The sequence below is a fragment of the Pollicipes pollicipes genome, unplaced genomic scaffold (genome assembly GCF_011947565.3).
Source record: "Pollicipes pollicipes isolate AB1234 unplaced genomic scaffold, Ppol_2.1 Scaffold_7231;HRSCAF=8579_pilon_pilon_pilon, whole genome shotgun sequence".
NCBI lineage: Eukaryota > Metazoa > Arthropoda > Thecostraca > Pollicipedomorpha > Pollicipedidae > Pollicipes > Pollicipes pollicipes.
In genome coordinates, this window is record NW_023597034.1 from 21,996,300 (window position 1) to 22,020,403 (window position 24,104).

General features: G+C 49.1%; 1 protein-coding gene across 1 annotated transcript; it reads left to right on the plus strand.

The window, feature by feature from the left end:
• On the plus strand, positions 1-24,104 carry LOC119109848 (extensin-3). Its single transcript, XM_037233601.1, has 7 exons — positions 1-61; positions 4,558-4,923; positions 13,897-15,128; positions 17,770-17,916; positions 22,354-22,429; positions 22,558-22,623; positions 24,095-24,104. Exons 2-7 carry the CDS (start codon positions 4,559-4,561, stop codon positions 24,102-24,104), a joined length of 1,896 nt encoding a protein of 631 aa, XP_037089496.1. The 5' UTR covers positions 1-61; position 4,558.

Consider the following 24,104-nt stretch of genomic DNA (forward strand, 5'->3'; position numbering starts at 1 on the left):
CCCCGCTGACGAGCCGCCCTCCAGCAGCGCACGCCGACGAGGTGTCGCCGGATCACGACAGGTGAGGGGCGCGGATCAGAGCAGAGCGGATCCGGATCACGACAGGTAGGCATTCCGGATCATAGCATAGCGTATCCGGTTCACGACAGGCGGGCATCCCGGATCGCAACAGAGTCTATCCGGATCACGACAGGTGCCATTCCGGATCACAATGGAGCGTATCCGGATCACAATCAAATTATCCGGATCAACACAGAGCATATCCGGATCATAACAGGTCATATCCGGATCATAACAGGGCGTATCCGGATCACGACAAGCGGACATTCCGGATCACAACAGGGTATATTCGGATCACCAGTTCACGACAGGGCGCATCCGGATCACGATAGGTGAGCATCCAAGATCACAACATAGCGTATATGGATCACAGCAGAGCGTATCCAGATCACGGCAAGTGCACATTCCGGATCACAACAGAGCGTATCTGGATTGAGTAGTTCAGATCACAACAGAGCATATCCGGATCACGGCAGATGAGCAGCTCAGATCGCAACAGAGCGTACCTGGATCACGACAGATGGGCAGTCGGATCACAACAGAGCGTATCCGGATCACGATAGGTGGACTGTCCGGATCACGCCACACCAGAATTGCGACAGGTGGGCGGTTAGTATTGCGACAGGTTGGCACCGCCCGCAGCTGCTTAAACGCAGCCGTGCGCTCGCGGCCTCGAGTTGTGTGCTCATGTGACGGTCACTCCACCGGCAGGCTTGCACTCTGAACAGCGCGTGACACACGCTGGAGACCCCCAGCAGCCATTCGTCGCGAGTTGGTGCTTTGCTAACTGGCGGCAGTTTATTTTGAGTGCGGACGTTGCACTTGACACCCGCGGGTACATTTGACGCATTCAGGCGTGTACATGCGTAGGGGAAGCGTATGCGCTCACATCGTGCTCTCACCTAAGCCCGTCACGGCACCCTTCTAGACGTGAAGTTGAAAACAAGCATTCCCAGCGTGATCCTTCGGTGCAAACGTTTTGCGTGCAACTTTGTGTTTGCATACTGGCATCTTTCTATGCATACAACCGGTACATAAAACTTGTGCGAGCATGGTTTCTTAAATCACTATGGCAACATTGCCTGTAACAACCTACATGACGCAGACGCTCCGTCACCAGATAATTTGTTGGTTTTTTTTTACAATAGCTCAAGTACGCACGATCTTGCTCTTCACCTCTCATCGCCGAAAAATGTGATTCAGCGTGTTAACACAACTATTCAACTGTTTCTTTCCATTACCTTAGGATTGGTTCTTTTCAGGGCGAGCACATGTTTCGAATGGCACTGCCGATAGATATTTGAAACCCTGCTTCAATTGGAAACAATATTTTTCAGTTTCTGCTTTGTGTTAGTAAAAGAGCACATGTAAAGTCCATTGCTTAAACATTATACATATTTTCAGGCATCGTAAAGCGGGCTTGAGTGTTTCTTTTATTAATTTATGTAGGTTACTCCCCAAACTTGTCTTCGACCTTCCGTGCATGTAAAGAAAAACACGCTCTGGTATTCGATCTTAGCGTAATTACAAAGGCTACTAGTCTGTCTTCTCGGTTTCGTTCAGACGAAAACTCGGCGGTAATCTGGCTCGGACTCTCTCACAGGTATGCGCTGCATGCGATAACATTACAGCACCCACACGTTTACCCGACATGACAAACGCCTGGCCTGAATACTGATGTGTCCGTGGGCCGCTATGACAGCGAGTATTCGACGGCCGGGATAACGAGGACTTCAGAAGCCCCTGACCTGGCTTCTGGTGTGCCTGGCCACCAACACACAGCGTGCCGGGGTCACCGTGATTCTGAAACATGCACAGTTTTTTCAGAGGGAGGCTAAAACAGCCCGCATAAAATGCAAGGCTTTCTTGTACAGGCTGCTCGACCAAATGTGACTTGTCGCAACATTTAAATTTGGGGGAAATAAAACCCCTATCTTTATCACTATGGACAATGTAAGGCTCCCTAGTTGTCAACAAATTTTACACTACCCTACCCAAATATCGACACAAGCGCCGCAGTGATGTCACACCGCTAACATTTGTTCACGGATGGGAATACAGGCAACCATACTTGCAGGAAGGATACCTATCGCGTGCTCTCGGTCGCGCGCGCCCGAGTGCTAACCATAGCCCGTTTTGTGGCATTGTGAAGGACTGATGCCACGTCCCAGCAACTAGAGCAGATCAAAGCGTGAGCGTGATGACAATGGAGACAGACGCGCGTCCTACGAACCGCTGAGCAACCCGGCCTAGCCTGACTGATGCATGAGTCAAGAGTTGATCGCGAAGCAGCCAGATTCATCCCTTCTCGAAAGCAGTCCCAAATGCGACATGTTATGGTCTAAATTACGAGAAGTTAGGAACACAAGGTATGCTTTGCTATGCTTTAGAGGCAATCGCCGAACCATGCAAAATCGGTCAAAAAATTTGCTCGGAATTACCAGGTCTGACCAGGCTCGCAGTCAGCCAATTATCATGTCATGTCATGCCTGCGCTAGTATGCTAATACTTAATTGGAGAACATCTGTTTGCCAGGTCTCGTGAAAATAGACAGTCACCGTGCGGATCCGACCAAGTTGTACGTTTTTGCTGAAGTGTCTCGCTTCTTTAGCCTAGTTTTTTTTTAGAATCTACATGACGTCAGACGAAAGCTACAAATCTGTCCCAGAATGTAATTTTGCATAGATACTGTCCCAATGAATCATTATCAAATCTAGCCAATTTACGGCATATTTTTCAAACATAAAACCCCTAAATGTCACAATGATGCCATCTGCATGCTGAGACCAGGTGCTTAAAAGGTACCGACCGTGTCAAAATGCAAAGAAAAGGCCAAAACGGTGTTCTTTGCAGTGAACCATCCCAGCATAATGAAGGAACACATGTCCAGAATCTAGATATATTCAGCAACATGTCCCCATCCCAGGCATACACACTACACAGATTGTTGGACAGTCACCTACGCAAAATTGGGTATGCGTTATCAACATGCTTCAACCTAGGTAAGTAGCCAGCTACTACACACGCTTTGACTCAGGAGTGTAGTTTCCTATTCAGCTGGGAGGTTGCAGCCCCCCCTCCCCCCCCCTCCTCCCTCAACTTAGGGTCCAGCCTCCCAACTTTGGGAAGGAAGTGGGCCAAATCTGGAGAGAAACTTGTTTGCTGGCATATTTTAGGGAAAGGATGGGTCGCTTTTTACTGTTCAGCCTCCCCCCCCCGAACTCGTTTTGTGAAGCTACGTGCCTTTGCGCTTTAACTTGCTCACGGCGCCAAAACTTGGATATTTTTAGCCGAGTAGGTAGACCACCACGCTAAGCCTTCGTGAACTTTTTAAGGCTTCGATTCTACGCATTACATTTATGCTACTCTTGTCTGCTGATCAAGTCTAAGCTGGCGCCCAAATTCAACTTAACGATTGTATGATGCTGTGCAGGGTTTATAAGGTGGGGTTGCTTTTTCAGTAAGCGTACAAATTTTTCACGTCGAGAAGTCGATGCAGTGAGGGAGAGGAACATGTTGAAGACAAAATTAAAGCGGCCCTTTAAAGAACTGAGACATTTAAGTGGTCCTACGAAGCGTGTTCAAAATGTGTTTATGAGAACAGATTTTGAGCGCCGAAAAGGGTCCAAGCCGCTATGACATTTTTCTACCTCTAGTGCTCTAATGCACGTGAGCTTTGTCGCAATCGTTGTTTCGTGGAAGAAGATGCTAAATATAATGGTATGGCATGAGAGCTTTCCAGACTCTTTAACCAAGGGCAAATGTTGATATGAGTCTCATATGCCCGTGGCGAGTGAGCTCTCTTTTGACCTCTGAATGCAGTCACTTTTCAGGTGTACAACTCAGGGTCGCTGAACGCTTCGTGCGCATATGAGCAATCAATCTTATAGCATGCAGTACCATCCCAAAAAGGAACGGCAATTTTTACTCATAATTCGTTTCGTGTTGCCGTATCCGTTAGCGTACTCTTTAAATTTCCGGGCGGAAAATCCTTACTCCGCACAGGATTTTCTGACGTGTGCATCGCTCGTCACGCACGCACGCACGGGTTCTAGCGGGGTGCGCATGGGAAGCCTAACTGGTCTGCTGTGATTGAGCGCGTAACATTAGCTGGACTTGCAATTCCAAGTCACGCGTGACAATGCTGGCAGGTGGAGCTTAAGCTGCATGGCGAAGCCAAACGTTTCACCGCCTACCAAATCGCCAAACCCCTGATCTACCAACTACCAAACCACCAAATTACGAAACACATGGCTGTGTTTAGTTCTTCACATTCGAGGCAACCAAAAGAGCCAAAAACGTGTGTACATGAAAACATCATATTCAATGAAGAAATCTTCGCTGGTATCACCGTTTTCAGTAGTCTTCCCAATATGCCGGTGGTCACCAGACCCACTCTGACCCGTTCGTGACATAACAACAAGCGGCCGGTGTTTGCCTGACCCCTGACTGCCAACAGTTGGCCGGCCTGTGTCTGACCCCGGCGCCCGCTGGCAGGATGCGGTCGCAGCTGGCCGGTCTCCTGATGCTGGTGGCCGCCTGCGGTGCGGCCAAGCTGCCGGACGCGGCGGCGACCACGCCCGTGCGCTTACCGCGCCGCCTGCCCGCCTTCGGCGACCGCCTGAGCGCCTTCAGGGGCTTGCTGGGCCCCTTCAGAGGCGCGGTGCCCCGCCTGGCGGGCCCCGTGGCCCTGCCGGCGGTCCGCGCGCACGCCGGCCGGGCGGGCGCTACGGCCAAGGTGCCAGCGGCCAGGGGCCCCGTGCCCGTGTTCGGCCTGCGACTGCCGCCAGCTGACAGCCGACTGCTGACCAACTTCAGCTCGCATTGGCTCCGAACGCCATTCTCCTACCAGTATGTGATCAGGTGAGCGGCGCCGCGCACCGCCGGCGAGCACGCAGTTGTGTTTTCGTGCGTCCGTTCTCTGCGCACACCGATGCTTTGTGATGATCGAGAATCGATTCGGCCACTCTGCGTGATCGAGTACGCCTGAAATGTTAGCCCTTAAAAATTGTGTGCATGACGTGGATGTTACAAAACGCCCTCGTCGGACATGCGAAGGCTTGAGGCACTCATTCTAAAACTTCATTCTTCATGAACCGTGCGGCTTTCAACACCGCGGAAGCGTCGGGGACAACTATAAACGCTGTCTGTCCACGTCGTTCATGTGTTGCAAAGGAAAATAGATGCAGCATAAACCTCAGGCATAGAGATGGATAGTGTTTGTCCCCGTGACCAGACTGTAGACTAAGTACCTGACCTGAATATGGGGTGATTCTTAGCCTTTTTAGTCAGCCAAGTCATACAGAATATTTTGTTTGCAATGCTCTCCGTGCCATCATACTGAAATATTCCCCCGGACTGTTTCCCTGCAGCTCATCCCGCTCAGTCTGGGATGACCTGGGCAGCAGTTCACCCCGGAGGATGCTGACGATCATGGAACTGTACACAAAAAGTAGTCTAGAAGCTGGGTCATTCCCTGGATAAGAAGCCGACCACGGATAGGAGCATTTCAACACGGCATCCCTTTATTTGACGAGGGCAGGTTTTTAGGGTAATTATGTGGCCATGCGACAAGCCTGCAAGTGCTAAAGTCATACAGTGTGCCGATAAGGAACTAGGAGTAGATGAAAATACGCGATGACGTCACGAAACCTATTTTTCAACTTGCTCTAGCCGACATAGCTTAGCGTGTGCTGGTGTATAATGTTGAGGAAGAGTATATCGGTAAGCTAAATGCATATATCTTATTAAAAAAACATGGGTGAATATAGCATTCAAGGTTACTAGATACTTACAGCGACTTGTATTAAACTTTGATCTCATTGTCTGGAAAACGTGATGTCCATGATTTTACTTCAACCGCTATGCAACTAGCACCTTCTACTGCAGCTCAGCCTGCTAAATAAATCACTAGGACCTTTTCTAGATCGGTCGCAAATCGAATTTGAGCATTGGCGGATTACGTACGGCGGCACACCATGAGCCGGTGTCGGGTGACCGAGCGCGATCGGACGGCCCACTGTGTCGGGTACTGTCACAGCGACCTGGAAACTAACCGGACCCTGGAACAATGCATGCATAAAGGATTTGATCAACCCTACTTGTCTGTCATCCATTCCGAAGAAAGAGAGAGAGAGAGAGAGAGAGAGAGAGAGAGAGAGAGAGAGAGAGAGAGAGAGAGAGAGAGAGGAGGAGAGAGAGAGCTAGAGAGAGAGAGAGAGAGAGATAGAGAGAGAGAGAGAGAGAGAGAGAGAAGGAGGCCGAGATTATGTTTCGACGAACATGGTGTGCATCTATTAATGCCAACAGCACAAAGAAATCCTTTCCAAAAGTTAAATCACTGAATCATTAGTTCCTGTTAGTGGAGTGAACGCAAAAAGCGTATTTGCACCGTAAGTTTTTTCATCTAACTCGTCACTATAAATGTTTCGCGAGGCATTCATCCCTCACGGGACTTCTTCGGTTATTCGAGCAGCTACACTTCGGTTGTTCGAGCAGTTATTACGAGACGTGTTTCCCTAAGGCTGATAACGACTGTGGCTGCGCGTTCCCCTCAGCGCTCGTGCGTATATTAAGCAGTGTTCTGAGCATTCTAGCTGACGCAAAGATGAGAAGTGTGTCTACAAATGAAAAAGAAACGGTAAGGTTATGCTGCATGGACTACAACACAGCTTGTAGACTTATTCGTAAGATAGTGTTTGCACATATCCGTAACAGATAACCCATGATTGAAAAACGTAAATTTGTACCTCTTCGTTTTGTGCTCCGTAGAGCATTTCATAAACCGCGTCCAAGATTTATCTGTTCACTAACCAGCGATGTGGTTGGTGCAGCTGCGAGACATATCCTGCGGCACCAGGATTTCATTCTGTTCTGCGTATTATATGTTTCATATTTCATATTTCATATTATATGTTTTCAGGCGTTTAACGGTGCCTCCACTTTGATGCATGGACCTTCCCCATGAAACGAGGAAGTGCAATACACCTTTAAGGCCAAAATCCTCCATGAGGCGACACATGCTCAAGAAGTTTTATTTCTTTTACAGTATGTCAGACGGTAAAAGGTTAAGCAATGAACTTGTTCTGTATTTGGCGGAAACTTTCGGCATCGGTGGCGCCTCTACCCGGCGAGTGTGTACTGCGGCTGCTGAATGGGGTTATCTATCACGGATGATATAGATAATTTTGTTGGCGAAGTCATTAGCCGTTTTGGAGCATACCACAAATAGATGTGTATTGTTAAGTTGCTACTAGCTGAAAAGGGTTTTCCCAATGGAAGGTTCAAAGAGGTATGCCATATTTTTTGGTACTTTAACTTGTTGTTAGATCAGATGCTAGATGCAGAGGCTCACAGACGCTTCTTATATTTGGTGAACAATACCAGTTGTCTCGAAATCCTGAAAAGGTCAAAAATTGTATTTGAAGCACCAGCTTCTGCGAGAAAAGGTTCATTGGACCACCTGCTCACTTCTATGAAAGTAATACAGGTAATTTGTTTTGCATTTTCCAACACGTGTGTACTGTTATGTGTATAGCACACTTATTTTTCGAAAGGTTTGTGTAATAGATCCTACGAAAGCTTGAAGCACTGTTTACAAAAAGAACTTATGCGAGCGTGAAGGCATTGTGCCGCGGACGCAGCGAAGCGTTATACTATAACTTTCATTTCTCTCTTATGACGTTTACTGCGGTGTCTGTTTTCACTTTGGCTTTGGGAAACGGGGTATCGCTTGGTAGAAAATGGTGCATCGGCTCGAACTTCAGCCGACGCGTTTGCCAATAACTGGCGCTTGCCGCCCGCTCTGCCAATTACAAACGCTCGTTTAGGCAGAGCAAAATTTGCAGTCGTGGTGGCGACGACGGTCGCGACAACTGCGGAGAAGAAGCATAATGCTGTTACAAAGCGTTCACACCGCAATTTTTACTAAAACATGATTGCATTTTTTCGTATTTGGTCTTGACGACGCTGTAGTGGCCCCACCCAGGGCTCTTATTACACTAAATGGTGCTGAGGTTTCTTTAGAGTGTGGTTTTGAAATATGCCCCATAGTTGGAAAATTCCCTTAAGACTGCGTCCTGTGCGATCAAATTATAAGTTTCTGGAGAAAAAAGCAGTAGCCAGTGGACAACCGTTTCGTCACACCTTTCTCGACAGCACCGAAATTCTGTCGTCCCTTCTTGAGCCGCTGCGTTTTCATCAGTTCCCCTGCTACGGCGTACAATTAATTCACATGCGCGGTGCCGTAGACAAACTGAGGAATGATCTGAGCATATGTTTAGGAGTTGTGCCGATTTTTGGGGCAGTACTGCATACAAATGTTATCACGATCATTACTGTATCCCATTAACACAGACATGTGGCGCGGCGCAGGGAACACGCCCATCCCGCCTGGGAAGCATTTGTTGGGACAAAAAAAGCAACAAACTGTTCTCTTATGAACGGCCATGAATTTATTCAGCCGTAGACATCATTATGTGCAATTGTTCCAAAACGCACCCTGGAATCATGATCACGAGAATAATAAACCATGACTTAAATATGATAAGCGAGATCATGATATCGCGATCCGGGATCACACTTTCGTGGCTGAGCTCGATCCTGCCAGCAATCCTGAGCTTGTGGCCACGAATTCTGTTGCTGTGACAAACCCATTCATTGATGACATTGGACAATTATTTGAAATGGCAGGTGGGTTTGTTTTTTCATTAAGCCGTTTGCGATTATCACAAATTTCTGTAATACGTTTTAGAAAGGAGCTCCTCTGTTGTAAACTGTCGGTGATTTAGCGCAAACACCTGCTTGTTGCTTCGTGCTTCAGGTCAAACAACTCAACAAATGCGAGTTGTTCAATGCATTTGCGGGCAACATTATTGCCATAGATAAGATGGTAGTGATAGCCTTACTCCTCGGAGAAAAACCAGGAGAATGGAGATATAGATGGGCTGATATTTCGGCAACGCGCCTTTATCGAAACAATAGCAGAAGTGAATTAAAAATTGCCTGCCGATGATCTTACTCGATTTTTCAGTTTTTTAAAAATAGCAAGCCGCAGCTTTTGCAGGACACCAACATTCAGCGGATTAAACAAAGAGCGATCGCCAGCCATTACCACGATACAGTGCATATCTAAGAATAAGAATACGTGAAAATACGTGTGCATGCAAACGAATACAAGTAAACGGGCATCATGCATCACGATTCATTCAAACATGCAATCCTGCATGTTTCTTAAGGACTACACATGTTAACAAATGATGTTTTTAATGGTGACAAATGGTTTGCACTACACTCGCCCTAACAATGCTACAGCGAGTGCGGTTGGGTGTTTTTCCTCAACCCCTGGCAATAAAGCTCTTCACTCTCTGACCCTCCCGGAGGCCGCGGCTGATTTGCCCGGAGTCGGTGTCGAATAACAGGCATGCTGCATCGTATTCCATGTGTGCAGTTTTAGACGTGATGGCCAGCGCGCAAGGCGATTTTGCTCCTGGTATAGGCCTGATAAGAGAACAAATAATGCAGGTTTAGACCAGTTGTTTGTTTCTTCCATGTTGAACTGCAGCTCAACTCTGTCCGATGCTTAATACGCGATCGTGTGGGGGGGGGGGGGGCAAATTGACCCCCCTCCCAAAGGTTTTTCCAGAACGGTTTGGCATGACATGACATGATATGACATGAAGGTCATGATCTAGGAAGATCAAACTTTGACTCAAGTGAGCTCACGCGCAGGTCAAGACACCCTGTAAATTTGGTGTCTCTAGCTTTCTTAGTTCCCGAGATCTCAAGGGGTAAAACTGACCCCCCCATCCGAGCGAAGGGTATCTAGCCGGCCACCCGGGCGCGTGTTAACGATGTGCTGCGAGGACTCGGAGCGCACGACTTTATACGTAAGGTCGATTAACACGCACGTGTCATTCAGACATGTTCCTAAGTTCCCGCATGCTGTCAGAAAGACTGGTCTAAAGATTGAAATGAATGATCGCAAGGCCACCGTCAGAGTTCCCGGTGGAGTGAGCCGATCGCGCCCGGTCCCACGACACCGGCCAGTCGGCTGCCACCGTCAGAGTTCCCGGCGGAATGAGCCGATCGCGCCCGATCCCACGACACCGGCCAGTCGGCTGCCACCGTCAGAGTTCCCGGCGGAGTGAGCCGATCGCGCCCGGTCCCACGACCCCGGCCAGTCGGCTGCCACCGTCAGAGTTCCCGGCGGAGTTAGCCGATCGCGCCCGGTCCCACGACCCCGGCCAGTCGGCTGCCACCGTCAGAGTTCCCGGCGGAATGAGCCACTCGCACCCGATCCCACGACACCGGCCAGTTGGCTCATGGCGTGCCTTTGGTCCTCCATTGCATGTCGATTAAAACAAACGTAGAAGGTACCGTGTTTACAGATAATGGGGTCAAAGGTCAAACTGGGTCGCTATATGCATTTAGCTCAGCTTAAATTTGATATTGACGTTTGTTTCACAAAAAGACATACATACTTTGCCTTATAATGCACCTTTCCCAAACCCTTGACTTCGCAAACTGTTTTCGCCAGAGCAAGTTGAAAAAGGGCTTGTGATAGAGCACTCCCCGGATTGAGTTTTCAGCATGCGGTCCTGTCCAGTCCGGCAAGTGGCCAGTGATAGGGCACTCCCCGGATCGAGTTTTCAGCACGCAGTTCGGTCCAGTGCGGCAAGTGGCCAGGTTCGTGCTCCACATGCTCAGCCTTTGAGATGCATTTATTAGGTGGGAGAGTGGGTAGAACGTAATCTGTGAGGATATAACTTTTTCGGGCAGACATCTGGACGTGGATGAGATGAAGCAATACACGTAATCTGAAGCTGGTGTTTAACTCATAAACTTGACTGAATGACAGGTGGCTGATTTGCTAGGCAAACAGAAGCTGTAGTGTTGCTATGGGAGTTAATTTTTCCCCCAGACGGGACCTTGATTTCAAAACTCTGCGGTGTGCTTTCTAGCATTAAAACGTGTTTCTGCCCCCCCCCCCAAAAAAAAAACATGCAATTTAATATCACCTACTGGGTTAGAGGGATTGCTGGCAGCATAAGAAGAAATAGTAGTTGCATTATGTTCATGACCATTGAGTGATAATGTGCATTTGAGTGATTTTCAGTCCGTTCGATCCCTGTAAGCTGGCAAATTTAAGAATCTCGTCCGGCCCTTGTCCATGCTTTGGTGGAAATTTCTGATCCGGTCCAGTTCGGCCCGTAGATGAATCTACAATCCGTCGACTGGTCCAATCCGCGAAGTGCTCTAATTCGTAACGTCATCGCGTTTTTTTCATCTGCTCATATTATTTTATCGGTTCGCCGTACGGCTCGAAAACTTGCAGACCCGTCTTTTGCACGCATACTCACCCTATGAACGAGTTTTGTCAAATAAGAATGGCCGTCGTCTTACCCTCCGGTCGATTTTTTGTGAAATGGCCCGACTCCAACATGGTCAATTCTTCCACTCCCGCTGTAAAACAATACTTTCGTACGTGCGACGCAGTCACGAAGATCTACTCCAACATGTGCGCATCCCGTATATTGGAACCCTGATGCATTCAGAGCTAAATTGCCCTGACGTCATTCGCATTTCTAGACCATGCCATACCTAGGCGCCTCACCATCTGGCCTACGAATCCATTGTTGACATGCAAGGAAGCAAAACGGTTCGCTCATCAGTGACGATCATGCGGACAGCGCTCTGCGCACTGGTTGCATATCGTTTACAACTTGGCCCGCTATTGGCTACACTATGACTGCGGGCAGTGGCAGACGCGGCGAGCGGGCATTGCTCCCCGGCGGGTGTCCCATTACTGGGCCTTGGCGCCTCGGCCGACCGTGTGACCATGGCCTGACCTGACCCGCCGCGGCCCAATCTGGAGCTCACTCGTTGGGACCACTGATTGGTGTAGTCAGTTGGCACTGCATGGAATCGGGCAATGCTGTTGTGCAATGACAATGATACAGCTGCGCACGACCTTAGCCGAACGCCACCGCCGTCCACTTGCTCTCCACAGCGCTGGATGATGGCCAGTCAACGGGCCACGTGGCACTCATTTTGTCACCGGCTTTTCGTCGATGTGCGCCGTGCTCGCGTGATGTGAGCGTTGCTGTGCTGCGGCCGAGGCTTTAGCCGAAATTATTATTAGACACTAAACTGAAAATCCTGCGTGAAACTTAAACCAACTGTAGCTTTGAATGCACTCGGGGTTTTCTTGGTCGCATTTTTCCTCGAATTACTGTATTACTTGTTCACAACGGCTGCCTGTGAAATCTGAACACCTGGAAGCGGACGAGACCATGCAATTCGTCTGTTTCTCCCACCGCCTTTCCTCAGATAAAAAGTATTGCGTGCTTCGAAAAGGACTACCCATGCGTACTTCGAAAGGGGTTTCCGCTTTGTATTATCCCAGTTTCTTCACACCATCGAAACGAGGCGCAACAATGAGTTATTCTCCTCATTACACACGATGATAAATCGAGAATAACGGACATAAAGCAGCGAGTCATCCTTATTTTTCGCTACCTAAGCTAGCGGAAATATAAAATATTGGGTACTTGCTCGCTGAACTACGACGATGGACGACAAAACCTCATCATCGTAAAGGGAATGCTCAACAGTCATATAGGGTTTTGAACTGAAATAGCAATTTTGAAGACCTTTCAGTGCTGTTCACTATTCTGCCCTTCTTCAGACCTAAGCCCCTCTAATTTCTGAGCTACACGCCCGCGAAAATGGGAAAGGTATTTCAAAGTCACCTTGGCATACATGATGTAATAATAACGTCATTTAAATCCTACCATTTCATAGGCCATGCGCGATCAAGGCAAAAAAAGAACTATCATTGTCGAAGCGTTCAAAGCCGGCCTTCGTGAGCGCAATTTCCAGACATAAAGACCGTCATTTGGCTCTCAATCAATGTTATGCAAGGCAGGATGACGTGATCAGACCATGACGCGTTGAGGAGCGTATTTACAAAACAGAGCATTGTGCTCTCTAGAGTAATCTTTTCCTCTTTAAAGGTATGCAAGTTGGTATAAGCAAGCTTGTTTTGTCATTCACGATGCTTACTTCAATATCTTCAAGTGTGAAACATTCCCTTTAAGCTCTTTTACTTTTTGCAGCTTATCGAAGCTTTGTGCAACTCTTTTTGTACATAAAATAAAGCACATTGCACATTCCAAATTCTTACGAAAAACTTGTTTGTACGTTAAGTATGCTGCAAAGAGCGAACGGCGCAGCTTTTTACTACAGGAAATGGTGTGGTGCGCTGCATGTGGGCCCAACATCCAAACTGAGTCTGTAATAATCTTTTCAAGTCCGCCTCACTTAATGTTCGTGGAGGTCTGAAAAGTGTCCAAATTTCATTACTCATTACCAGCGCCATGTCATTTCAAAGGATATTTAGTATCAGTGCTGTAGATATCAGGGACATTCGGACTCCCGGGATGTTAAAATGTTTTATTACGCCAGTGACTCTCACGGCTTGTACAATCAAAAGGGTATTGAGTGCGGCTGTTCCAAAATGCCTGGCGTTCCAGTCCATGACCATGGCCATGGTGGTGACAGGAGTTGATGCACTATATACGACCACCCCTGCCAACACCAACCGTCTGCCCAGGCTTCCTGCCGGGGTCACCATCTGCTGACCACCACCAGCCCAGTCCCTACCGAGACCACGACCACCATCAGCCCAGCCGTGCCGAGACCACCATCTGCCGACCACCACCAGCCCAGTCCTTGCAGAGGCCATCTCCCAAGCCAACCACGAGGCTCCGGCCGTTCAGCAGCGGGACGTGACGCAACCGCCGGTGCGCGCTGACTGGGGATCTTGTGTTTCAGGCACCCTGGCGTGGTGTACGGCAGCCCTCCGCCGCTGCACCCGGCGCTGAAGCTGTGGAAGCCAAACGGTGGGCGGGCGCTGCTCCAGCCGCACAGGCATGCTCCGACCGTGCCGGCAAAGGCCGACCCCCAGCCGCTGGCGACGCCAGAGCTGTCCCCGGCCACATCCGGGCAGCAGACGCTGACGCCCAAGCAGGCGGCGCGAGCGCCCTCGTACATCGACTACTACATTCCCCCCAGTGGCGCTCAGGGCCGTCATGTTCAGAGCATCGGAAACGGCGTTAGGAACCCACTCGCGCTGTTCCCCAAGATCAACGAGCTCACTCCGCCGGACAAGGAGTACTTGCCGCCTCCCGAGGCGTCCACTCACGTTCACCCAACGCAACAGCACAGTACTTTTGTACAAGAACAGTACCTCCCGCCGAAAGAGGGGCACTTACCACCTCCAACAGAAGCGCATGTGCCACCGCCGACGGGGGAGTACTTGCCGCCGCCATCGGTGGCGCAAGTGTCTGAACCATCAGGGGAGTACTTGCCTCCGCCATCGGTGGCGCAAGTGTCTGAACCAACAGGGGAGTACTTGCCGCCGCCATCGGTGGCGCAAGTGTCTGAACCAACAGGGGAGTACTTGCCGCCACCATCGGTAGCGCAAGTGTCTGAACCTACAGGGGAGTACTTGCCGCCGCCATCGGTAGCGCAAGTGTCTGAACCGACAGGGGAGTACTTGCCACCGCCAACGGTGGCGCAAGTGTCTGAACCAACGGAGGAGTACTTGCCGCCGCCACCGGAGGTGCAAGTGTTGGAACCAACAGAGGAGTACTTACCGCCGCCACCCGCGGAGCATGTCTCACCACCGGCGGAACAGTACCTGCCTCCTCCACCAGACAAGTCACCACCAGAGGATCCGCATATACCGCCATCAGCGGCGCATTCCCTGCCGCCATCAAATCCGGAACACTTGGAGCTTCCCAAAGATGAATATCTGCCTCCACCCAAAGAGCAGGCCGTCGCACCGCCAGCCGGCGAGTATCTGCCTCCAGAAAAGGAAACCACGGCGCCAGAGCAGGAGTATCTGCCGCCGCCCGCAGAGGAGCACGTGCAGCCGCCCAAGAAGGGTCATGTACCTACAATTGAAAAGGAGTACCTGCCTCCACCGGGTGGGCGGTTTCCGTCGCGGTCATCGGGTCACCAACGCAAAGTGGCTTCCACTACCAAATATCGCAAGCTAAAAGGTAAGCCACCAATGAGACAAAATTAGCCCGAATGGTTCTTTCCACCGTAGGAAGCTAGAGCAAAGTATTTAAGTCTGCTGCACAATGTGCGTAGCTTTGTTTCCGGAAATAATATGCTATAACAATTCTCCGTTTTTAAGAAGAGCACGCTCTGAGTCTGTCATTCTTTCAGTCCTTCACCCGGTGACGTTAGGATCAGGTAGGCTGATTTCTTTACGCCACTCTTCACTTGCGTATACCCAAGACCACGCTTTACTGCATTCTGGGTAGCGATGCTGTGACGTCATCATGGGACTAAGTCGTATGGCACCAGCGCTATGGCGGCTTGAAAATACTTTTGTTTCCGGCTGATTTTTACTAAATATCTCCGAAAGCCGAATTTTTTGACCTAGCACTATCAATGTAACATTTGCAGCTGGGAAATGGTGTTGGTTTGCAACAGGGCCACACAATTATTGCTGAAATGCGCTTCCAGCCTGCCCTCTGCAGACAGATGGCGTTACCCATTCACCAGTGATTTAGCCCAGCTCTAGCCGGATATGCTTAGAAACAGTCTGTGTAAAAGAGTACGGCGTGAAACAACAACAGCATATGTTGGAAATGAGATACGGCGGGCCAGGCGGGCTCTCAGCACTCTGGGAAGCGCATTGAGAAGTTGGAATGCATATCATGTAGCCTTAGTAAGATCGTTGTCAGGGTGGATGCAGGGTTGGCCTGCTCTTATGGGGTTAATGAGTGGTGAGCCGCGGTGGCTTGAATACAGCAAGTGCCATTCAGTTCAAGATAACACAATTTTTCTGCAAAATGGGCCGATTTCTGGCAAGTTTGGCGATGTCTACCTCTCAAACAGTCGAGGCCCATATCTCAGCTCCGAAATAGTCTAATAAAAATATTTTAGGGTGGTGGAGGCATTGCTCTCTGCGCACCATTTTTATCTAACTCATCCAACATTTAGATCTGCAAATTCGCCAACACCTAGGAAGATCACAGCACAGCAACAGCGAAATTCTTGGCACCTGCCTTCCTCGCGTTACTTTATGTTCACATTTCACTCCATGTAGGTACTGCAGTGCAAAAATAGACGCGTAATCATTGCCGATTAACTAATTTAATGTAAATATTACGTACGATATTGATTCATTTACCTTCGAATTTTCATTTTTTTAAAGCGCTTCACATACAGATATTTGCGCGTTGGTCTCGACGAATATGGCGCGGGTGCTGCAACTAGAAAATGTGATTTAGTAGGATTTATTCTTGCAGTTAGATTCTGCCGTTGAGTTGTATTGAGAAGAGTTGAAATGCAAACTTATTATATTTATACATATAACATAAAAATAAGTGTAGAACAGGGTTGCCATCCAGTTCAATGGCGAAATCACCGTTTTAAATCATGTGACTAGTATCTACCAAGCTTTTCGTAGTATCAACCAAAAACCACACTGCGGGCTACCAAACTGTAGTCTCATGGTGACATCACGTCTGTGTAGCCTTCTCTAGTAGCCTGGCGTGTACCTGAATCCGATGCTAGTACTGAGCGACTACGCTAGCACGTGCCATGCTCCGGGTGCAGTCCTCTCACTAGGAGGCCGCGGCCGGTCGGCAGGCAAGAGCTGGGGCACGGCTGCTGGCGGGACGTGGCGCTCCTTCTCACGTGCACGCGTGCTGCAAAATTGATGTCGTGTGGTTGCTTGGAATGGTGAAATGAGCAACATTCATTTGGAGAACAGGCCAATGAGACATGCGCACTGACTTGACTGTCATGGCTGGAATGTCGGTGTCAGCACCTGCATAACCGTTGCGTGTGCTCTAAGCATCATCGTTTGATGACCCGCCAGAGAAGCGGCTGCCGGGCCGGATTTCACCCTGAGCACGCGCTAAGAAAAATTTCCTACTAGCTTTTTTGTATATTGAACTGTTCACCGGACGTAGTTCCACCCTGTGTACCAATTATAAGATATGGAGAGTTGCCCTCATATCCACTTGACTTTTATCGTAAATTTAGAACTGCCCTGAGCAAAACTTACTCATAATTGCGTGACCTATCCAGTCATCCAATGGCGTTTCATGTGCCTCTTTGTGTCCCTTATTTACAGAAAGAGCAAGGGCGAGTGCCCCCCCCCCCCCCACGTCAGTTCTAAGCTGGCGCGGAACCATGTTAGTGGAAGGTTTAAGTTGTACCATGAACTCTTTAACGAGCCGCAAATATTAGGTGACTGCGCACCGCGCAAATAGACAGCTTAGCTCGTTGTGAAAAATAAACACGTCGTGAGGCGGTGACCGCGGAGCCAATGGGACTCAAAACCATGCCGCCGGCTCGCTGATAGCTTTGAGCCATCCACCTGGTGTCATTCTCGACAGCCGGCGTGCTCACTCCAGTCGGCTGGAGCTCTGCGGACCCCGTCCTGGTGTTCCGCTGCCATTGTTTACTCACCCGGTATATCACACTGCAATGCGGGACGTCAATTGGGTGATATCAGTGATCCCCAGAGCAGAGGAGTGAAACGCCATGTGACTGGGCTCCACTGATGACTGGTGTGTTTCTACTCTCGCAGGCTGCATTTCCTTGTCCAGCTCCAAAACACACAGGCCTGTTCACGTGACAGCGCCCGTTCTGAGCGCCATCTGTCGGTTTTTTCAGTGGTGGACGGCGTACTGCACCGGGTCAATAACCCTGGTGACCCGTGCGAGGGGATGGTCTGCGGCGCCCGCCAACGCTGCCAGGTGGTGATGGCTTGCGGCAAGAGAGGCTGCCAGGGCCGCCAGCGTCTGGCAGAGTGTGTTTCCCGTGAGTACCAACCGCGTCTCTCAACTCGGCGTGACTTCCATGACCACTCACTCACGCCTTCAAGGGAGTGCTCCACATCTGAGGATATTGAAACAAGCGACAGATGTGATGAGGTAAGCTCACTTTTAACAATTGGTAGAATTTTAAGTGGAAAACTTCTCCCGACAACACAATTTTCACTCATAAGAAGATACGATTCTCAATGCGTTATTGTTTGATTGCGTCATCGTACCTTGTGTGACGTTGAAGAGCCAACAGACGACGCTTACGTATGAAAATCATGCCCACGAAAGCCAGACGTGAATGATTCGACAATCATATTTCTCTTGGTCTTGATCGCTGCATGGCCAATAAATTGACAGGACTTACATGAGGTTATTACGGCGTTATGGATCTCTGGGTGACCTTGAAATGGTCACCACGAAATAACTACACATCTTTCAGGGTGTGTTGCTCAGAAACTAGAGGGGCTTACGTGTCAAGAAGGGCAGGGCTGTGAGCTGCATCGAATTATCTTCAAGATCTCTGTTTTAGACGAAACCCTCATGCCAATGTTAAGCACTCCCTTTAAAGGGAGCGTTTCACATTTTTATTGGGTTTGAGCTGAAAAAGACATATTGATTGACCCTCCCTGGCCATTCCCTGAAAGGGAGCGTTCGGCATTTGTATGGGGTTTTGAATCGAAATAGTCGTCTTGAACACCATTCGGTGCAGTTAACAGCGCTAAACATGTCACCTGAACCCCTCTAGTTTCGGAAATACACGCCCACGAAGATGTGCAGACTATTTCAAGGTCACCGGGGTATCCATGACGCCATAATAACGTCATTTTAATGCTGCCATTCCACTGGCCACGCGACGATGAAGACAAAGAACAAGATCATTGTGCAGTCGTTAATGTCTGGCGTTCGTGAGCATGATTTACAGATTTAACGACCCTCAATCGGCTCTTGATCAATGTTGTGCAAGTTGCGATGACGCAATCAAACAACGTCACATTGCGGAGCATATTGACTAAATATAGAGGCTGTGTTGTCTCGAGCAGTGTTTTACACTTAAAAATATAGTAATAGCTATAAGTGGCCTTATTTCATCGTATCTCATGCTTGCTACGATATCTTCAAAGGAGGAGCATTCTGTTTTATGGTGAGCCTGCCTTGTGTGAATACCTGCTGCGTCTTCTGAGGTCCTGGTGTCTCCGAGAAGCGGCAGGCCTTCTGGTAAGTCCCACGTCGTAATGTTAAGGTTGCCTTTCTCGGGGACCAGTCGTGTCAATTTTGACATCGAGGTCAACGCGAGGATCACCATCAGCATTATCTCACGCCGTGATGGTATGCCCACTCTCGTAAACATCAACTGCGTCTCGTGAGGTCAGCGAGTCTCCCAGGGCGCTATCTCACGCGGTAATGGGCGGGGGCAGGTAATCGGCCATTTAGCTGAGTGGCGGTGGCGTTGCCGGCGGGCCGGTAGGTGCGGCTCCGCTATTTATGCGAGCGGCGGCGCCGGCCGTCCGACGGTCAGTCCCAGAGATGATCCATAACTGGCTGCACGGTGGCCTTGCGCCAGTTGCCCATGGACAAACGGCGGCTGGAGCGGCTCCGGCCCGGGGGCTCCGGAGGCTCACCGAGCAGGACCGGCCGAGGAAGGTAACGTCGTCCATCGGCGGCGGAGGCGCGCAGGATGGCGTGACTGGTGGCCAATTTTCCTGCTTGGGCGGACGTCGCGGTCCGCTCTTTTCTGTTCTGTACATGGGGCTGCTGCCGACGACAGCGGGGCCGACAGGGCGCAGGGGACGCGGTGTGCCGGTCACCGACGTGGTCCCGCCGGCCTGCCGTAGCCGAGCACGCCTGTATTAGACTTTCTTGCGTGCTGTGATGGCCTGCGAAGAAGCATATCAACTCCGTTTGTCTTTTTCCTGACCGTTCGTTTGGTTGTGGAGCGCCCCCTCAACTTAAAGTATTTCAGTGTCACTGCCGTGATGACAAGACATGCATTAGTGATCATCTTGAAGCTCCTGTTTCGCAATCAGAAAACTAGCTTCTAATCGACGGCAATTTTGATTTGTGTTGAATTGTCAACGTTATTGGCCACAAGGCCAAGTGCCGACACAGCTTTTCACGATAAGCCGTGTCTATAGCATCAAAGCGTGACCGATTTCCCGTGAGCATTTAGCGAATTGAATCAATCCACAGATTGCGATGTAATCCGCGGGTCGGTTGGACAAGATCAGAAATTTCCTCTTAAACATGGATTAAGACCGGACCAAATTGTCACATTTGCCAGCTCACAGAGATCAGACGGATTGAAAACCGATCGTATGAAAATTTTCACTAAATGGTCGCTGAAATGCTCAATAGAGACGTAAACTCAGAAAAGTACATTTACTCTAATAACATACAGTAAATCAAATTACAACCAATGTACAAACAGGTTGCGTAGTCCATCACTCAGCCTCATATTCCTCAAACAAATTTTCCGATGAACAGATCGCATTGACATATTAATGTCAGTGAGAGACACTCAAATATGCTTCTATGAAAAACTAGAGCTGGCATGTTTTTCAAGGTGACTGTAATGCCTAATAATCCACTAACCTATTCTATCATCACATAACTACCATTTTACCTGACCTTGCCAGCAATCCCATTTAACCCCAGTGGGTAGCATTGTTTTTCAGCGTGGAAAAACTAGACGGGAGCATGCTTGTTGGTATAAAGCACACCAAGGTCTTTTGCAATCCAAGGTCCTGCGTGGCGACATCGAGATCAAATTTACTCTTTGCCAGCACTTAAGTTCTTGTTAGCGTATTCAGTCCACCAAATTTGAGTTAGACGCAAGATTTAAAGTTAAGTATGCTGCTTGAACAGACCTATTATGGTGTCTGCCAGAACAGAGATTGTTGCATCCTCACAACTATTTGTTTACCCACTCTTTTCCCAATGAATGCATCTCAAATAATAAGCGCGTTGTCCTTTACAGCAAGGAATCAAAGATATCTTTCTCAACCAGCAGTTAGATGCTTGATGTTAGCTTGGTGCTCTTTGCATCCAGCAAAACACTTTGGCATTATACGGGTACTTATTTTTTGTACTGTTTTTTTATACTCTCGCTTTATTACCCATGCATAAATTGAACGCCAGCAGTGCGTTTTCATCCCGTGTGGTTCTCCTGTAATTATTTGAAAGGCCGAAGGCTCTTTACAAAGAAAGTCGGGAAGTAAACGTGGGTGAACATGGAGATAAACGTGGGCAAACGTGGAGATAAAATGTGACGCAACATTGTCAATGTATGACAAACTTTTTTTGTTCACTGTGTAAATGTGACTTCATGTTACTTCAGCGGTCCGATACACGATTTCAAATTCAATAGCTCTCGTATTTTTATTCCACGAGCAAAAAAGGGAGATCTGGTAGCATATGCCTTTTAAGAAATGGGGTTCAAAATGACGCAATTATTTCATCATCTTTGATGGTGACGCTGCACGCGCCTAACAACTGATAGTCACGCGCGTCTATTGTAACTTCGACTCAGCAGGTAATCTAGCTAGACATAGTGGTCGCGGTTGAGATTGTTCACCAATTAGTATATCTGAGAACGAATGCACAGATGAATTACCATATATGAAGTGAGATGGTCGTTTTATTCATTTAGGAGGCATACTGGATGGGCGTCGTCCTGCGCCCGTAAATAAGGTACCGCTGACACCATCGAGTTGCTCGTGGAGATAGATATCTTGCAGCTAACCGAGAGTCTGCAATTGTTAGAGGTTCTCATGCCTTTAGGTTATTGAAACGAAAAGCGATTTTAGCCCTTGCAATGTAGCGGTGTTTGTGAATCATTGGTTAAGATAGTCATGATATTTTTAATGACATGATACGCCTTGTTTGTTCTGACTATGTTACCTCAGTATCTCATCTCAGTATCTTATCTTATCTTATCTTATCTATCTTACGCATTTTAGCACCCACTGATTTATAGCAACACATTACACATTTTTTTCGAATGAAAATCGACAACTAACTCAAATTTAAGATAACAGATTGGATCTGAGCTAGCCGGACGGGACTGGACCGAAAATGCAATCCATGACGTGCTCTTATTTCCGGTGAGCAGTCTGTAGGACCTAGTCAGGATACTTGACGAGAGTGCATCTACGTCAAGGTGTTCAATGAGACCAACCTTCCGAGACCGTCATTGTTTCAATGAGACCAGCTTTCCTATTGGCCATGGTGAGGCGTTTACTACTACAATAAGACCATCCCAACGCCAGGCCGTGGCGGCCTTTTCCTGTTGCTTAGGGAAGTCCAGTTTACCACTGTGTCATAACAAGGCCCTCCATTGACAATGTGAGGCTAACCCTGCACCATACTCTTCCATCACTGCTGAGTGAGCCACACCCGCCGCTGCAGGTGATGACAAGGTGTCGTCTTGTCGCAGGGAGCCACCCAGCATGTCACCACTGCCGCACAGACGAGGTGTGTGTGCTGAAAAAGCACTGCGCCTTCTCCGAGAGGTGCCGGGAGCCATGCAGTGCATGTCCCGCGGCTACCACGGCTGAGCTCAACCGACCTGCAAGCGACCTTCAGACGACCTTGAAGCGACCTTGAGGCGACCTTGAGCCCCGTGATCGCTGCGCCACAGACTTCTGGCTCCGGGCCATCAGATCATGATGCGTGACGACCTCCCACGGCACGGCGTGCCCAAACTGTGCGCTCTGCTGACAGCATTTCAAGCAGTGCACAGCACACAGTGCGCACAGTGCACTTGCGTGCGCAAAGTGAGCGCTGGGTGGAGGAGTGACGTTCCTCTCGGCCCCAGCGGAACGCGTGACATTTCGAGGAATGCAGAGCTGAAGTGTGGCGTCACTCGGTGAGGAACGCCCGGACGTTGGATCAGCGTTTGTGCGTTCAAGATCATCGTGAAGGAGCACGTGATGATAGCAGAGGGGACTGGGAGTTGTGCGAAAGCAGAACGTCAGAAATCGAATCACAGCTAGTTAGTGTAGATGTGAGGGCTTTAGAGGAGCTGACATAGAGATTCCGCATGCTTGACATCTGGATGAGCTGGTATCTATAATCATTTGCACACTAAGCACTGAAACATAAAAACGCTCCACATTTTATGCAAAGCATAAAGATGGTCCTCCCGCAGGAAGTGCTTGCCGATGAGCGAATGACGTTTTTTTTGTAATCTGTTGCCTTGTTCTTTGCATGCAGCGAAACCAGCCACTTTATGCATATGCCAGTGATATGCACATGGAAGTGTCCTAATCTTATTTTCTATTGCTTTTGGCAAAAGTCTGTCAGTCTGTGATCAATAATTAAGACTTAAGCTTTGATGTCTACAGAAGTGCGTGTAGTGTAACTCGTATATGTATAGTAATACACTTTACGAAAACTCTTGGGTTACCGGCTACAGAGACTGACATTGCGGACACTCGTATGATGACTAGTCATTCACAATCGCCCACAATGCAAACATATGTGTCCGTACTACTGCTACCGTTTCAATTACGTTGAGTAATAAGTGACAAAAATGTCAGCAAACGTGAAAGAGGTTAAAAGCAATAACTCAGATAAATCCCGGCTTAGGTAATTCCCTGGCGTGATTTGGATTCACACAGGATCGTGCGTATTCTACCTCAGATGCAAAGGCCTTGTGAAATATTCCTAGGAGGGGAGAGGGTAAAAACAGCATGAACTGTTGTACCAAAACACCTACCAACCAATACATCCACCCGACATCACTTGGCTCGGCCGGTCACTACTCTCATTCGCCGGAAGCAGACCATACCAATCACGCTGGAACTGAGCGCAAACAAGGGCACCTCACATGCGGGGAAAAGATTGCCGCACCTGACAAAAAAGGGACTGGACCATGCGCACACACCTGGCGGCACCATTGGGCCTTAAGCGACCAAACGGAGCACCAACGAGCGCCAGAAGATCGAACGATCGTGTGCAGGTATCGCCGTAGGGCAGTGCTTCTGCTCCCCCTCTCCACTAGCTTCAGTCACAATGTGCTGATCGCACTAGGGACGGAGGTGAAGGCTGTTGGCCACCGAGAGGCGCCAACCGAGAGGCGGTGAAGGCTGTTCTCTCCGACTCCGACTGGTCAGCGTCGGTAGACGGAGCCGACGGAGTCACGTCTGCGTCTGCGCCCGACGATTCTGCGACAGGTGCGAGTAG

What these genes read in the sequence shown, in the direction of transcription:
- LOC119109848 (XM_037233601.1), top strand. Translation starts at nt 4,559, where the DNA reads ATGCGGTCGCAGCTGGCCGGTCTCCTGATGCTGGTGGCCGCCTGCGGT. An exon ending in CAAATATCGCAAGCTAAAAG is followed by an intron (nt 15,129 to 17,769) that starts GTAAGCCACCAA and finishes CGGTTTTTTCAG; the next exon opens with TGGTGGACGGCGTACTGCAC. An exon ending in CACTGCGCCTTCTCCGAGAG is followed by an intron (nt 22,430 to 22,557) that starts GTGCCGGGAGCC and finishes GCTGCGCCACAG; the next exon opens with ACTTCTGGCTCCGGGCCATC.